Source organism: Ctenopharyngodon idella, chromosome 22 (assembly GCF_019924925.1).
Source record: "Ctenopharyngodon idella isolate HZGC_01 chromosome 22, HZGC01, whole genome shotgun sequence".
Taxonomy (NCBI): Eukaryota; Metazoa; Chordata; class Actinopteri; order Cypriniformes; family Xenocyprididae; genus Ctenopharyngodon; species Ctenopharyngodon idella.
The window spans coordinates 11727866-11746815 of record NC_067241.1 but is presented as its reverse complement, the minus strand read 5'-3'; the positions used below and the strand labels follow the sequence as shown (position 1 = coordinate 11746815).

General features: G+C 36.7%; 1 protein-coding gene across 1 annotated transcript; it reads right to left on the bottom strand.

Annotated features, from left to right (window-relative positions):
* Positions 1 to 1162: 1162 nt before the first annotated feature.
* Positions 1163 to 17955, bottom strand: gdap1l1 (ganglioside induced differentiation associated protein 1-like 1). The gene is made up of 6 exons (XM_051880361.1): positions 17210 to 17955; positions 12649 to 12841; positions 8102 to 8275; positions 6316 to 6410; positions 6050 to 6164; positions 1163 to 5722 (listed from the first exon to the last, which is right to left on the bottom strand). The coding sequence occupies exons 1-6, from the start codon at positions 17387 to 17389 to the stop codon at positions 5379 to 5381; spliced, it is 1101 nt and encodes a 366-aa protein (XP_051736321.1). The 5' UTR covers positions 17390 to 17955; the 3' UTR covers positions 1163 to 5378.
* Positions 17956 to 18950: the final 995 nt, after the last annotated feature.

Below are 18950 nucleotides of genomic sequence, written 5' to 3'. Positions count from 1 at the left end.
TTCATTATTATTATAAATTCAAATATTTTACACTTAAATAGAAATATGAACAGCAAAATAAATTAAATGTGATTTTTGTAATAAAGGCTCATTTTAAATGTACATTGCAATTATGCATAAATGCTTTTAAAGGGTTAGAAAATGAAAATTATCCCATGATTTACTCACCCTCAAGCTATCCTAGGTGTATATGACTATCTTTGAGACAAACACAGCTGGAGATCCTGGCTCTACCAAGCTTTATAATGGTAGTGAACGGGGGGGCCTATTTTTAAGCCAAAAATAAATGCATCTATCCATCATAAATATAATCCATACGGCTCAGGGGGTTAAAGGCCTTCTGGAGCGAAGCAATGGGTTTTTGTAAGAAAAATATCCATATTTAAAACTTTATAATCTAAAATAACTAGCTTCCGCCAGACGGCCGTATGAGTAAATAGTAATCTCTGACGCGACGTATGATACAGGATGTAGGAGTAGCATAAGCTTTGACGCCTCTCGTGGTTCAAACAAATAGGGCTAGGCAACAAACTCAAGCTCCTCTTCTCTTATATCGAAATCTTCTGACATTTCTCTTTAAAATTTCTCGTTTTAGACTTCTAATTCGTGACCAGTGTTTTGTTTTGCTCTATCCTCTGCGCTTCCGCGTTCATCATTGCGTCATGCATTGGGTCAGAGGTCACTCTTCTGCGGATGCGTACGCCCGTCTGCCAGAAGCTAGTTATTTTACTTTACAAAGTTTTAAATATGGATATTTTTCTTACAAAAACCCATCGCTTCGCTTTAGAAGGCCTAGATTAACCCCCTGGAGCTGTATGGATTATTTTTTATGTTGGATGGATGCATTTATTTTGGGCTTCAAAACATGCCCCCCGTTCACTACCATTATAAATCTTTGAGTAAATCATTGGATAATTTTCATTTGTGGGTGAACTATCCCTTTAAGCGATTTACATTGCATTAATGCATTCAAGATGCATTTTTAGCAATTCATGCATCAAACCTTGGCACTATGCTCTACTGTTTGAGCTACAGAAATGCTCAGAGTCCAGTGTATTTCTTATAAAATAGGCATTTGTTTCACTGATTCATCAGCTGTTTTTGTAATAAAGTAGATCATTTCTATATGTAGCTTGTGCTGCACACAGACCATACGAAGAGGTTAAGGTAAGCATTTTCATTTATTGAAATCGATGGCAACTGAACAAATTAAGGCTCATGAACAAACATCTTAGAAAGCACTGTAAATAAATGCATATTTTAAAAATATAAAAATAAAAATTACAAAATAAAATAATTTATTGTGAAGTCTAATGACCACAGACATCAATATATTGTTCATGTATTAATTTAACTTCCAGTCATTCCGTTTTAGAGTAGGGATCAACACTTATGGCAATTTATATCAAACATTCCAGATTAAGTGTATTTCTACGTGAGATTTGAGGTGTTGAGATATTCTCAGATGTACTGTACATTTGTTGTAGTTATAGTATTGAAAATGACTAACAGCAGTACATAAAATAAAATAATAATAGAGTATTAATACATCTGCACAGTTGTATATGGCTTGTGTGTGAGGCGAAACAGAACTCTCATATAATGTATATAATTCTGTTATATTCTTGTGTTTGCTGGCAAACATTTAATGGTGTCTCACAGTTTTTTGTAAGTCAAATGAAATTGACTTAAGAAGAAGAGTGTACACAAACTCTTCTTTTTTCTGAACATTACTGAAAACTTACAAAGAAAGAAAAAACTGTCATTGTCTTTGGTTATAAACCCATTGCATCAAACAGTTGCATGCTTAAAAATGGATATAGCCTACTAGTTTAAATGACCATTTGATTTTTATTATAAGCCTAGTTTTTCTACTGAATATAATGGTGTGTTTGTTTTCATACCAAATGTCCCAGTAATTTTTACACTCAGAACTGGCATTTCACATTCACATTTCTACACCACCTACATTTCAAGAAAGAAACTTTACTCATCCTGTGGTTTAGTAGACTTTTGAGGACTTTTGCTAGTGATAAAAAAAATAAATAAAATAAAATAAAAATACAATTACATAGGAAAGAAAATGCTTAGATTGGCAGTCTTATATGAGGAACACATTCTGTTCTCTTTAGTTTTTTCTGTTTTTGCATTCTTGGTAAGATGTGTAATATTCTGTAAATTTAGGCTTGTGAAATGTTTGCTAACACTGAAAATTGCAATGTGTTGGATTCTGTTAATGAACAGTGTTTCACGTGTAAATGTGCTGGGATCTGCACTAAAAAGTGAATGACAATGCTGACAAGTTTGGCAGAATAGTCTCAAAATTTTGAGTCTTTTAAGTGCAAAGTGTTTGGAAACCTGTCAATGGCCAATAATACAAAAACAGATGCTTAATTAAGAATTCGGGGTACTTTAAAGGTGCAGTAAGTGATTTCTGAGAAACGCTGTTGAAAGTGGATCGGACCGAGCACCACAAAACACTTAGCCAATCAGCAGAAGGGGGCGTGTCCACTCATGATGGGGGAGGAGAGAGAGTGAGCAAGAGGGAGATTTGAAGAAAGACTGTAGAAAAAGAGATATTACAAAAGAGAAAAGGTCAGAGGAATACCACTAGAAAAAGAAAGGTTATGATCAGGCAAGAGCTTTAGGACCCGCGCTAATATTAGAAAAGCTTTCCAGCGCCGGAGAGACCTAAGCGGGAAGGCCTGAAAACGGACGCCGAGGTTGCGTTGTTTCTGCTTCATACGTGAGTAACATTGGTTTTGCTGTTTCATAGAACCAAGATATGCTGTTGTTGTAATGTTAGCAATTGTAACAGGACAGTTTTGAGTTTCATTGTTTGTCTGGAGCTGGTGTGCTGCTGGTGACTAACAATCAGTGTTGCCAAGTCTGTGATTTTCCCGCGGAACTGGGCTACTTTAACACTGTTGCCGCGGGTTGTTTTTCATGTCCGTGGGTTGAAGCGACCCCAAATAACATGATATTTAGCCCCTGGAATGCGAATTTTACCAGGAGAACCCTGCCAAAAACACGGATTTTACCCCCAGGAACGGGCAGCAATTGGGCGGGTTTTGTTGTGAAAACTGGCAACCCTGCCAACAACCAACTCTTGCTTGTATATACAACCCGAATTCCGGAAATGTTGGGACGTTTTTTAAATTTGAATAAAATGAAAACTAAAAGACTTTCAAATCATATGAGCCAATATTTTATTCACAATAGAACATAGATAACATAACAAATGTTAAAACGGAGAAATTTTACACTTTTACCCACTAAATGAGCTCATTTCAAATTTGATGCCTGCTACAGGTCTCAAAAAAGTTGGCACGGGGGAAACAATTGGCTGAAAAAGCAAGAAATTTTGAAAATATTCAGCTGGGAGAACATCTAGCAACTAAATAAGTTAATTGATATCAGGTCTGTAACATGATTAGCTATAAAAGGGATGTCTTGGGGAGGCAGAGTCGCTCAGAAGTAAAGATGGGCAAGCTGTGAAAGAGTGCGTAAAAAGTTTGTGGAATACTTTAAAAACGATGTTCCTCAACGTCAAATTGCAAAGGCTTTGCAAATCTCATCATCTACAGTGCATAACATCATCAAAAGATTCAGAGAAACTGGAGAAATCTCTGTGCGTAAGGGACAAGGCCGAAGACCTTTATTGGATGCCCGTGGTCTTCGGGCCCTCAGACGACACTGCATCACTCATCGGCATGATTGTGTCAATGACATTACTAAATGGGCCCAGGAATACTTTCTGAAACCACTGTCGGTAAACACAATCCGCGGTGCCAGTTGCAGATGCCAACTAAAGCTCTATCATGCAAAAAGGAAGCCATATGTGAACATGGTCCAGAAGCGCCGTCGTGTCCTGTGAGCCAAGGCTCATTTAAAATCGACTGTTTCAAAGTGGAAAAGTGTTCTATGGTCAGACGTGTGCAAATTTGACATTCTTATTGGAAATCACAGACGCCGTGTCCTCCGGGCTAAAGAGGAGGGAGACCTTCCAGTGTGTTATCAGCGTTCAGTTCAAAAGCCAGCATCTCTGATGGTATGGGGGTGCATAAGTGCATACGGTATGGGCAGCTTGCATTGTTTGGAAGGCATTATGAATGCTGAAAGGTATATAAAGGTTTTAGAGCAAGACGACCACAAACTCTTCAGCAGCTGGAAACCTAAATCAGGCAAGAATGGGACCAAATTTCAACACCAAAACTCCAGAAACTCATAACATTGATGCCCAGACATCTTCACACTGTTTGAAAAGAAGAGGAGATGCTACACCATGGTAAACATGCCCCCGTCTCAACTATTTTGAGACCTGTAGCAGGCATCAAATCTGAAATGAGCTCATTTCGTGCATAAAATTGTAAAATTTCTCAGTTTAAACATTTATGTTATCTATGTTCTATTGTGAATAAAATATTGGCTCATGTGATTTGAAAGTCTTTTAGTTTTCATTTTATTCAAATTTAAAAAACGTCCAAACATTTCCGGAATTTGGGTTGTACTTGTGTACTGTATGTTTATTTTTTGTCGTTGGTTCGTCATCTTTGCTTTATTTTTAGTTTTTCGCTTCAGCTATGTTAAAGAGACATCCACTCTTCCATTGCATGTTTGTGCATTTTGGGGGCGGAGCAATGAAGAAGGGGTGTGTTTGTTTGGGTTGATTTCAAATATCAACAGTGTTTGGCCCTGTCCTAAAAGGAACCCTAAGTCCTCGCAATCCGAGTCCACACTTTTGTGATATAATGCTTGCAGACTTGCGGGCTCAGCAAAAGTGTGCATCTAGGGCACACTATCGGCTGCAAAGGGGGCGTTAACGAGCACCTTTCTGATACCTAAAATGACAAATGGGACACCCTACGCTGCACGTGGTGGCCATTGTAAGACCGCAAGACCGCAAGTGCATATGAAGTGTGCCATTTGGGACAGGGCCTTTCTCAGGAATTGCTTACTGCACCTTTAATAAACATTATTTGGGATTTAAGTTTATAATATACTTAAAAGTTTATTTAGCCGTTGTGCTATACCTTATAATCGAATACAGGTGAACTAAATGTCAGAATGTGTAGTGTTTATAATCTGGACAGAACAACAGAATATAGTTATGCAGTATGCAAGCCTAGTATGAATAAAATAAACCAGTAAATCATAAAAAAAAATGAAGGCATCAATTACCAGAGAAGGTGCTGTTAAGAAGAATTCCTAGTCTTGGAATGTTCTCATTATATATTTATTTAAGTATTCACCCAAGTAAGTAATAGTGTTAATCTCTGTATATTGTCTTGATTTTCCTGCTCTCGTAAAACAGTGTTACCGAAAAGTTCGAACATCACACAGATACACAGACACAAAACACTACAAGAGCACATTCACTACATGTATTTCTTTTTTAAAAACCAATAGGCAAAATAGCCCATCCCCCCGAGTGAGCCCATTAAGAAGGACGCCCCAAAGAAGGACGGGGGCTTCTTTTTTACCATTCGGAATGCATTGGGTAGAACCGCAGAGAGCAGGGTCGTGTGGATGTCCCCCAACACCTTGCGGAAAGCGTAGCGCTTCTGCACCCGCTCAAAAAACGACTGCAGGTTCGGCCGGCTCCCGTCCTCCCAGAATTTCCTTGAGAGTCCCAAGAACTTGAGCCTGTGCAATGTGGCTCCAAGACAAATATCAGCTAGTGTAAAAGTAGGTCCACAAAGCCATAATTCACATTTTTGACCTGTGTAGACAGGAAAGACAACTTGAGGATGTTCTTGAAAAAGTAAGATCAGAAACAGCTAATATTTCTAATGTAAACGAATGCAGACTAACAAATTAATTCTTGTGATTTACAGGAGTAACATGACAAAATAGAAAAATCAATAAAGATGATTATGGTTAAGATGATTATATTTTATTTTATTATGGTTATATTTTTTAGTTTTTTAATAATGCTGTTTTTTTTTTTTTAAATAACTTAAAATAAGGTTATTATAATTTATTTTATAAAGGTTATTTTATTATTATTTATTTTATTTGTTGAAATTAATGGGAAAGAAAAACACACCTTGATATTCCAGTTTTCTTTTTTCCAGCTCTGCCTCTACTTGGTCTAGTACCATTCCCAACTCTCCAAGAATTTTTTTCAGGTAGTTCACATTGTCATGGTCCAAGATCTTTGCCTAGAAAATGTAAGTATTCAAGACCAGGACAAGCTATTATTTCATATTCAAACTAAGATTTATCTCTTATTTCAGCTAAGATAACTTATATGCTATAGCATCCATTCAAATTGTGATACGCAACATGTATGTAGTTAAACTTCTAGCTTACCATGAGCTTTTTCTGCTTGGAGAGGTATGGCTCTGTCAGTTGGGGTTCCTCATGGTCCAACTTCATTAGTTCAGATGCTGCATTGGCCAAATGTCCTGAAAGAAATCAGACCAGAATGTCTATGTCAGTAAGAGAGCTTTCATCTGGTTACATATTTACATTGTAAAACCCCAGAAATCTGTAAAGTTATCCAGGTCATGTAGCCCTAGGAATTCCTTCGTGATGAGTTATGTGTAGAGTAGTTAATACTTTAACTGTTGGGTGGCACACTGTGAACTGGCACTTTTTTTCTGCAAAGTTTTAATGCTCCTGACAAATAATTAAATAAAATCAAAGCAGTGACTGTGATAAACAACACCTATCATAGGGACTCCTTCCAAGTTATAAACCATAAAAGAGATTTATTTGCAATTATGCTGGGTTTCCATGACAATTTATTATGCTGCAGTACATTGGCTGGATCAGCTCTTTGGCCTGATTTACATTGTACTGGCACGTTATGTAATAGGTGAGCAATGCGGGTTTACAGTGGATTGAATATCGATGAACTCTGAATAAACAGGCCAGCATTAGAGTATTTTAGTGATGTTTTTTGGGGTTGCTTCAACCCACGGACATGAAAAACAACCCTCGGCAACAGTGTTAAAGTAGCCCAATTTCACTGGAAAACCGCGGACTTGGCAACACTGCTCTAAAGGCAGCTGCAGCAGTGACTTTACCAGTTGGCGATTGGTTCTTTTATTTAGAAGGCGGGACTTATTCCTATTTATAGTAATGAGTGCACCGTCTTTGTATATCTAAAGTCTTTGGTGGAATGTCTAAATAAAGTGTTACCAGGGGTTTTCACAGTATTGATGCCTTAGATGCCTTTATTTTTAAAGGGTTAGTTCACCAAAAAATAAAAATTATCCCATGATTTACTCACCCTCAAGCCATCCTAGGTGTATATCTTCATTCAGATGAACACAATTGGAGATGTATTTAAAAATATCCTTGCTCCTCCAAGCTTTATAATGGTTGTGAATGGGGGGGACCACATTTTGAAGCAAAAATAAAATGCATCCATCAAAAGTAATCCATGTGACTCCAGTGGATTAATAAAGGCCTTCTGAAGCGAAGCGATAGGTTTTTGTAAGAAAAATATCCATATTTAAAACTTTACTAACTATAATAACCAGCTTCCGACAGACGGCCGTATGCCTCAATTTGCGGCGGAAGAGCAACCTCTGACCTGACGCAATGACAAACGCAGAAGCACAGAGGATAGAACAAAACACACTGGTCACGAATTAGAAGTCTAAAATGAAAAATTTTAAAGAGAAATGTTGGAGGACTTCGATATAAGAGAAGAGGAGCCCTATTTGTTTGAACCGCGAGATACGTCTATGCTTACGATATTACATTTGGTGCAAAGCGACTTGCACAGTATACGTACGGTCATCCGCTAGAAGCTAGATATTTGAATTTATAAAGTTTTAAATATGGATATTTTTCTTAAAATAACGCATTGCTTCAGAATGTGGCACCCCATTCGCAACCATTATAAAGCTCGGAGGACCAAGGATATATTAAAATAAATCTCCAATTGTATTCGTCTGAAAGAAGAAAGTCATATACACCTAGGATGGCTTGAGGGTGAGTAAATCATGGGATAATTTTCATTTTTGGGTGAACTATCCCTTTAAGAGTATAAATTTTTAACAACAACAAAAAAAGACGTTGTTTGCAATTTTGTACAGTATCTCTAGTAGGAATTCATGGTGCACTGAATTGTAGCATCACTTACTACGTATTTCAGCAGTGGCGTACTTTGGGATCATGGAGTCAATTGTGAGTTCAGGATGCAGGATGCATCCATGTGTGTAAGCATCCATGGGCAGTCCGTCCAGCAGCTCACGGTACTGCTGTACCCTTGCATACAATGGAGTGCCTTCATCCGGAATCAGCTGGGCTACTGTGTCTGAAAGAATAAAGAACACACAAACAAAGTATTTTGATATACATAAATACACCCTTGACTCTTCTGATCTGGTGATATATTCTGGCCGGAGAGGTGTGGATGTGTGCAGGATTAGAACGAACATGAATGGAGAGATCTGAGGCACATATGAGCAAAAATATCAGATTTGGGCCACTTTTGCCTGCGGTGTGAATGTAGCCCAAGACAAAAGAGATAATAGACTGAATGGATGCTTGGAAGATGTGAATAAACTTCAGTTAGCATTTTAGAGTCTCCTCTAAATAAAATCACATGGCATGGTCTTAAAAAAAAAGGCTTTAGGTGCATTGAGTTTCTAAACAGCAACAAGGTCAATTTTGTGTCAAAGATATTTCATTAAAACAAATTTCTAATATCTTGAGGACAACAAAATGCCAAGTATCTTCTTTCAAATGAGATCACAATTATGCTTAAAGTCTAAAGGTGAACTGTATCTGTTTTAGTTTGGATATGCCTTTTTATTTATTTATTCATTCATCCATTCAAAAACAAAATTTTTACATGTCATGCAAAATGGTTTATGTTTTATATTTATACAATCAGCATACACTGTAAAAGAAATCTGTAAAAAAAAAAAATGAATAATGTACTGGCAGAAAATTACCAGGACATTATCTAGTAATTTTACAGACATTTCCGTTAATCCTAAAACGCAACACAATGAAGTTCAAAATTCAAAATACAGGTAAAACACCTGTAAAAAATAAATACGGAAAATTCTGTCAAATTAATACAGTATATTATGCCCTATTTTTACAGATTTTTTAGTGTATATTATAGTGTTTGCAATGCACTAAATAATAAACTTTTGCATTTACTTTAGCCTGAAACATTTTACATATAGACTCCATTTGAATTTCATTTTTTAAACAATTTTCTTTTTTTATAAGTTTCAATATATATTTGGTCAAAGATAAAATATTAGTCAAATAGTCAATGTTCAAAATGAAAATCAAGTTTCATTTCAAAGTGACACAACAGATTTATGACTAATTATTTTGGTAATGAATTTGTGTCTAAACACTCTAAAATGTCAAATATAGTGCAGTCTCTGTTTAAATCTCTTAAAGACCACTGAGACTATTGAGTGATCATGCTTAGCTCTTCTCACTTGAGTGAGTGATCTTGGATCAGAAAACACTTCAGTGAAAACACTCCCACACACAAACTGTGAAGACATTCAAAATGACACATAGTCATGCAACTGTGTGAAAGAAAATATAGTGCACTACAATGATGGTGATTTAGTGCTTGTATTGCTTACATAGCCCTATCTTTAACTTAATACACACATATAGCAACATACTGTATACTAAAAATCCTATCTGTCATATTCTTGGTACAAATTTGTTTATTTACAGAAAATAGTTTTTACCTATTGGAGCTATTTTGTCAACAAAAATATTTAATCTTTAAACTGTGTGTTGAGTCCAGTACTCTACTCTCTGTTTACCCATGACTGTGTGCTTCTACATAACTCTAACTTCTTCATCAAGTATGCAGATGATACCACAGTGTTGGGTCGAATCAGTAACAATGATGAGACTGCATACAGGGAGCAGATCCAAAACCTGGCAGCATGGTGTTCCACCAACAACCTCAGTCTTAATGCTGTGAAAACCAAAGAGCTGATGGACTTTCGGAAATCGAAATGTAGTAGATACTCTCCTACCTACATCAATGGTACTGAAGTAGAACGGATCTCCAAATTTAAGTTCCTAGGTGTCCATATATCTGAAGATCTGTCATGGCGGAAAAACACTAACAATTCCTGGTTGGGAAGGCGCACCAGCGTCTGTATTTTCTAAGGAGCCTCAAGAAAGCCCATCTATCCCCACAGATTCTCACAAACTTTTATCATTGTGTTATTGAGAGTATTCTGACCAATTCCCACACAGTGTGGTATGGCAGCTGCACGGTGAGTGAAAGGAAAGCCCTGCAAAAGGTGGTGAATACTGCCCAACGAATCATTGGCACTCAATTACCAGCAATTGAACATCTTCACCACAGAAGGTGTTTGTGCAGAGCTCATAAAATCATAAGAGAATCCTCTCATCCGAACCATAAACTGTTTAAATTGCTCCCGTCTGGGAAGAGATGCATGAGCATCCACGCTAGAACTAGCAGGCTTAGGGCCAGCTTCTTCCTGTCAGCCATCACCCTATTGAACTCTACATTACACCGCTAGGTTTATACTACTAATTGGATCTATATTCTTTTTTTTAACTTTCTCTTTGAGGTATATATTATTACAACCTGAATTCCGGAAATGTTGGATGTTTTTTAAATTTGAATAAAATGAAAACTAAAAGATTTTCAAATCACATGAGCCAATATTTTATTCACAATAGAACATAGATAACATAACAAATGTTTAAACTGAGAAATTTTACACTTTTATCCACTAAATGAGCTCATTTCAAATTTGATGCCTGCTACAGGTCTCAAAAAAGTTGGCACGGGGGCAACAAATGGCTGAAAAAGCAAGAAATTTTGAAAAGATTCAGCTGGGAGAACATCTAGCAACTAAATAAGTTAATTGATATCAGGTCTGTTACATGATTAGCTTTAAAAGGGATGTCTTAGAGAGGCAGAGTCTCTCAGAAGTAAAGATGGGCAGAGCTGTGAGAGAGTGCGTAAAAAGATTGTGGAATACTTTAACAACAATGTTCCTCAACGGGAAATTTCAAAGATTCAGAGAAACTGGAGAAATCTCTGTGCGTAAGGGACAAGGCCGAAGACCTTTATTGGATGCCTGTGGTCTTCGGGCCCTCAGACGACACTGCATCACTCATCGGCATGATTGTGTCAATGACATTACTAAATGGGCCCAGGAATACTTCCAGAAACCACTGTCGGTAAACACAGTCCACCGTGCCATCTGCAGATGCCAACTAAAGCTCTATCATGCAAAAAGGAAGCCATATGTGAACATGGTCCAGAAGCGCCGTCGTGTCCTGTGGGCCAAGGTTCATTTAAAATGGACAATTTCAAAGTGGAAAAGTGCTCTATGGTCAGACGAGTCCAAATTTTAAATTCTTGTTGAAAATCACGGACACCGTGTCCTCTGGGCTAAAGAGGAGGGAGACCTTCCAGCGTGTTATCAGCGTTCAGTTCAAAAGCCAGCATCTCTGATGGTATGGGGGTGCATAAAAGCATACGGTATGGGCAGCTTGCATGTTTTGGAAAGCACTATGAATGCTGAAAGATATATAAAAGTTTTAGAGCAACATATGCTCCCCTCCAGATGATGTCTATTTCAGGGAAGGCCTTGTGTATTTCAACAGGACAATGCAAAACCACATACTGCAGCTATTACAACAGCATGGCTTTGTCATAGAAGAGTCCGGGTGCTGAATAGGCCTGCCTGCAGTCCAGATCTTTCACCTATAGAGAAAAATACGTCAAAGACGACCACAAACTCTTCAGCAGCTGGAAACCTATATCAGGCAGGAATGGGACAAAATTTCAACACCAAAACTCCAGAAACTCAAAACCTTGATGCCCAGACGTCTTCAAACTGTTTTGAAAAGAAGAGGAGATGCTACACCATGGAAAAATGCCCCCGTATTGCCCCCAACTATTTTGAGACCTGTAGCAGGCATCAAATCTGAAATGAGCTCATTTTGTGCATAAAATTGTAACATTTCTCAGTTTAAACATTTTTTATGTTATCTATGTTCTATTGTGAATACAATATTGGCTCGTGATTTGAAAGTCTTTTAGTTTTCATTTTATTCAAATTTAAAAAATGTCCCAACATTTCCAGAATTCGGGTTGTATTCAGCAATTTATTTATTTTTGTTGATACATATTTTATAATTGCACTTTTGTCTATTTGCACAATGCTACTATTTGCACTTCTGGTAGATGCTAAACTGCATTTCTTTGATGAGTACTTGTACTTTGCAATGACAATAAAGTTGTATCTATCTATACATAGTTTCCCTGACAGAGTTCAAGATAAATCTTTTCATTACTACTGTAGCTGCTAGTTTCAAATGATTATTAAAAAGCAAGCACAAACCATGCAAAAGCAGCAGCCCTTCCAGCGCGCTCAGTGTCCGAATTCACTCACTCATTTTCATTCACTCCTTCAAGTGGAGTATATTAGTGGAGTAATGTAGGGAATAGTGAATAGGGGGTGATTTCAGACACAGCCTAGGCATAGTAACTTCCAGGCAGGTGTGTTGAGGCAAGTTAAAGCTAAACACTGTATAGGACAGTGGCCCTCCAGGAGCAGGTTTGGACACCCCTGCCATAGAGTGTTAGGTAGAGTAACAAGCAAGGTATCTTTCAGCATGAGTCATGAGTAAGTGGTTTGTCAGCCATACCTCCGACAAAGTTGGTCTCTATATAATCAATGATTTGGTTGTAGTCACTGACGATAGTGTCTCCGTGGATGAAAACTGGCACTTCCTCCCCTAGGTTGAGCCTCATGAACCAAGGCTCCTTGTGCTCAGTGAGAGGCAGACTGACATCCCGTTCTTCACACAGCAACCCTTTCTCATTGATCACCAGACGCACCTGCCAGAAAACACACACATGACATCATCATGACATCATGCTGCCTCAAGATGTTTAGAATTTTGAAAAAGGTTTAATATTCAAAGAAAACATCGTCATTAATGGGGTTCTATTATGCCCCTTTCACAAGATGTAGTATAAGTCTCTGGTGTCCCCAGAATGTGTCTGTGAAGTTTCAGCTCAAAATACCCCACAGATCATTTATTATAGCTTGTCAAATTTGCCCCTATTTGGGTTTGAGCAAAAACACACCGTTTTTGTGTGTCCCTTTAAATGCAAATGAGCTGCTGCTCCGGGCCCCCTTTCCAGAAGAGGGCGGAGCTTTAACAGCTCATGCTTCAGTTGCTCAACAACAACAAAGCTAGAGAATCTCACGCAGCCAAAATGATGATTGTCAGTAACGGTGTTCAGCCTTACATTGTTCAAATCGGAGTCGGACACTGATGGAGAGACTCAGGAAGAAGTTACAACTTTTAGAATGAATCTGGACATTTCTGAATGGTTAGTGGATAAATTTATGCAGTTGCTGTGAAGTTGACTCAGCTCATCGACTAGCATGAGCCGTCATGTTAATCTTTTGTGCAAATCCAGCGTTGAATTGACCCTCGTTTGTGAAGCAGTCCGACGTAAAATGACGGCATGGTACCTGCAACAACTCTTCCTCTTCTCTAAAGCAGCTCAACATGGCCTCGCCCCCTGTGTTGTGTGTTCTCGGGGGCAGGGTTTATGTTAATTTTAGGGTTAGTGATGTCACTAACCCAGGAAGAAGCTCATTGTAGTCCCTACCAGCCGTTTGTTGTAGTCCTTAAAAAGCGATTTCTGTAAAAGAAAATATCTCCCTTTGCTTTGAACTTTGAGCGTCTTAACTTTGCAGACATTGTTTATGCTCAAACAGCAACACTACATGCTAACTAAAGTTAAAAAAGTGAAACCATAATCAACCACCCCTTTAAAACTAAATATCAAATACTAGGAAATTCTTAATTTTGCATTTCAGCTTTCCATTTTGAATAGTATGCTATGCTTTGATGATAATATATATATTGTAAAGAATTAAATTTTATTAAATAAGAGCATTCTCACAGTGGTCTGAGACATTTGGTCCTACTTCATGTCAGCTATGTACAACGCAAACCAGTTCAGAGATTTTCCACTTCTATTTTTTTTCAACACTGTATCTATTTAACAATCATTGTAAATCAAGTTTTGAAGGCATTCAGGATTTAATTAAATGTCTGGCTGGCCAGCTGTTAGAAATTAGATTAAATAAAAAATCTGATCGCTTGTTTATCGCTATGTAGGTCTAATTTTCTTCTTGTTCATTATTTGGCTCTAAACAGTGATAACTAATGTGACATCCCACTTTTTACGCAATATGCAAGGCTTAAACTGCTTGTTTGTATAAAAAGTGACTCTCTACACTTGAACAAAAGTTCAATGGGCTTCTACTGTATATAGAACCCTCAATTTTAAAGAATTTATGCCCAAAAAAAGGTTCTACATTAGGAGAAATGTCTTAAACAACTGCATAATACTTTCATGTTAATTTGTCTTGTTTACAAGCTGATTAATTCATAAAATTCAATTCAAATTAAAAATTAAGTAAAACTAAATCCATTAAAAGTTCCTATGATGGGAACCTCTAAAAGGTACAGTATATGAAGCGCCTGACAGAACCATTTAAGATTCTATATAGAACCTTTTCTTCTAAGACTGAAACATCTACTGCAGTAACTATAGCAACTATACATATAGAAACTATATTAATATATGAAAAAGACTTGCTATCTCTACTCATAGATTTTGTATCCTGACATTTTGGCATTAAGCTAAACAACACAATGTGATTCAGATAGCTATTTAAAGAGAACATCTTGCTTTAAGTCTTAATATACAACAGGAATCTGGTCTTCTTCCAGTTCTGGTTAAAAGTATCATCAAAGATACAATCCTGTCTCATTCTACAAAACCAGATTAATTGATCAAGATAAAACAAGGAGCGCTGACTGATGAGTGACAATCAGCAGCTCAATCAGCAGCTTGAGCAATGCCTAATGAATGTTAGACTGGATTCAGCGTGGACTGGGAAGTGTTGCAAAGCCTATAGAGACATCTGATGAAGCACTTCACAACAACTGTGCAATGTCTGGATTCGAACAAATACAAAATAATCAACTGGAAAAGGCTCAGCAGGCATTACAGCTGAACTTTTTACAGCTTCATCAAGAAGATACATTGATTCAATACTAATTCATCACAAAAACAAAGGCTCAAGGCAGTGATATTGAAAGGTCAGCAGCACCGGTCTGTTTTCTGAGGTGACAGGGCTGTTTTGATGCTCATCCACAGTAAATGTTCTCCGATTAATATTTCTATAAAAAGGCAGTCAAGAACTAATTTCTCTGGAGCAGAAAGAAAACACTCAATGGTGTAAAGCTTTCCCATGTTGAACTGTATTTCTCACTCGGCTGGTAAGTAAATAGGAGATGGATTTTGGTAGGTCATTGATTTTTTGCTCAGCTTTCCATGCAAGTCTGTAACTACTGTAATCAGCAAAATGAATCACTTTGCGATCTGAGCCTCACCAATGTTTTGGTCAATTTAATATTGTTGTCAGGAGTCAGGTTTAGCTTAGGTAACACGTGACATTCATTCAAATTATGCAAACAGGAACAGTAGACTGACTGTGGAGAGAGGCGTCTCTTGCACAACAAATACTGAGCCTGACACCTGGTGCGTCATTCCACCAAATATGGGGCCTTTTCCACTTTTGCACTTGGGAATCAGTGATTTTTCAAATAAATATTCTATTAGAATAAACATTTTATAAGACTAAAAGTGTTAATAAAATGCATTGTGGCATCCCATGCTACATCTAACATTTAATATACGTTGGAATATTGCAATGCCTTTAAAAAAGGGTTGACGGTCATATTTAGCCATTTAGCCAATACTAGCCTTGTGCTCAAGGTCATGACACTACAAGGTGTTTACTAGAAAGACAGTTTAAAGCTTGTATATTTATTTATAAATTATGTATTTGTTCATGTTTACTAAAAGGCATAATATGCAGAAATATGCACAAATGCATTGAATGCATTCAAAAATATATATAAATATTTAAAGCATAATAAGTAATGTATATATATGAACAGTTTGAATTGAAACAATTCTATCATATATATAGTATATATAATATATATGTATATAATAGTGTGTGTATGTGTAAATGTGTGAAATGTATTTTGTATTTATTTATAAATTATGTATTTGCTCATGTTTATTAAAAGGCATAATATGTATAAATATGCACAAATGCATTGAATGCATTGAAATATATAAATATTTAAACCACAATAATATATATGTACAGTTTGAATTGAAAAAATTCTATCATATATAACAGTATGTGTGAAATGTATAGTGTATGTATTCATAAATAATGTATTTATTCATATTTATTAAAATGCATAATATGCATAAAATGCACAGAAATATATATAAAAAATAAAACATAATAATTAATACATATGCACAGTTTGATTTGGAAAATTCTATTCTATCATATTGCATATGATATAATAGTGTGTTTGTGTAAATGTATATTGCATTTATTTATGTCATATATATTTATTATATTAAAATGTGCACATATATATATATATATATATATATATATATATATATATACACACACGCACACACACACACACAAACATTTCAAAAATAAATGAAATAATTATAAAATATAATACAGCAGGGAGAAGATGAAAACCACTGGCCAAATTAATTAAAAATATTTATTTATTTATTTTTTGCTTTTTTTTTGCTTTTTTTTTTTGCTGATATGTTAATATACAATGCATATAATAACACATAGTAAAAGTTGGTGGCAGTTTTAATTGTTAAAGTCCTTGTATACACATTCATGACACAAAAGACCCTGACTGAAATTTGCACGAAGCAACTGACAGCAGAATACGAAATCACCGTTTGTTTTTCACAAAGCCACCTCATTTTAATGAATAATTTAGAGTGCCATCATCCTCCAGAGCAAAGCAGCACACAACTCTTCAACAATAGCTTTATGCCCATCATATACAGTTAAATTCGCTATTTATTTGCTCCTAACTCAATCTGATAGACACTATGCATATGACTGATCGATGATATTGGGATGCGGTTTACTTGTCAAAATGTTCCATCTTCTGCTGAGGTTTCGTAATGTCTTCATAAAGGACGGTACAGACAGGTAGGCCAATAAAACACGCGTCCATCCACAGAAAGCGCAATATTATCTGTCTGACATTACTGGTCCCACTGCATAGTATAGAATCAACCACCATTTTCATGCTGTGTTTTTCTTACCTTCTGAGAGCTGAAGGACTGAGTCCAGTGATACAAGACGAGCCTGTCTTTGGAGTATGGCTTGTGTTCTATCGTGGGCTCGTGACTCTCCTCTCCGTCTGTGATTTTGCCATCTTCGTCCATGGCTGATATGGGCCACCAGCTACAGTTGGTGGGAGTAACATTGTTGGAAGACGCCATGACAGAGGATTCTGTGCGTGTGAGAGAGGAGCAGAGAGAGAGGGAGAGAGAGGGCAGGAGGGAGGGGAGAGATGGAGGGAGGACGAGCGCATGGAGATTTCAGCACCACGAACAGGGGCATCATCGACACGACATCCTCAGCCGCACTTTCGACCTGCTCATTTACTCTCTGTTTGTCCTCGATAAATGTATAGAAGGGTAAAATAAGCATTTCAGAGATCTGGTTCATGAATGTCATATTTGTTTGTTTTTTTTATTTGTTTTTTTTTTTTTATGTTGGTCATTTGAAAAACGCTTGCCATTTTCTACAAAAAGTGTTGATTTAATGACTCTGAAATGTCTAAGCATAAAGTAAAAACTAGTGGAATATATCCCTTACACCCTGAATACACATTATTATTGTTATTTTTTATTTATTTTTTTAACTTATTACACAGTCATTGGGGTCTGCAGTCCTCTGGTTGGTCACACAACACTGATTTGAATATTTTTCAAAATTCAAAAAAATTAAAATGTACAGATTTTTGTAAATTTTAATATAAAAATATAATCTTTGGACGGTTACAGCTTCTAAACATTATTTTACTTTAGATAATTACAAATAATATTAACAAATATTTAAAAAAGATATGACCATCAAAAGAGGTGTATAGATGGCATTTCAATTTATTATTATTATTTTTTTATAACTATTAATACAATAAATATTTTAAAAATGCAATATAAACCCACAGTGAAATATTTGTCTCAAACGATGTGGTCTGTTCTGTTTAATAATGATTTAGTAAGAATGAATATTGCTGTACCTACAGCTGGCAACCGCAATACCAGAAAGCTATCAGCAGAGGGCGCGGTTTCCCTCCACGCATATGAAATCAAGTGGAGCTAATACACATTTCTCTGTCAGCATTATCAGCATAGATAATGATTCAGGGAGTGCAAGCTGGCCTCTGTTCTACAATAATCACTCGACTATGACCAAGACTGACAAATCATTTTACTGTAGAGAATATATATATATTTATAAAACGGTTAGTTCCTGTCCTTGATTCTGATTGGTCAATAGCTGTGTTTTATTCACGATAAAACATGGCTATGACCGCTTCACCCAACGTTTCAGTGTATCACTACACAACACCCTTAGCAACCACTCTTAGCAACGTAAACTGTTTGTTCTCAGTTGATATTGTTCATTGAAGCTTACTGTATTATGTAGAAGAGTATTGTGAGAAAGAGATCGAGTGAGCAAGTTTATTACCTGCATTCAGATTTAGCACTTTCCTTAAGGTCAGTCCTATGTTCATAATAAAACATCTGGTTAAATGTCCGATGTATTATCTTGTCCTTTTAACAGTAAAGGGGTTTTCCCGTGACTGACAGCGCTAGTCAAAGTTGCATCTTGTTCCGTGTTCACAACAATTCAGTCTTTTCAATGTAAAAGTCTTCACTGCTGACTGACACACTCATAAAGACTTTGCCGCCATCTTATGGTGTAATAATGTAATTTCTGTTGCTGTTCACGGTCAGGGACTGTTTTGTCCGGCGGAAGGAATGCTTTAGT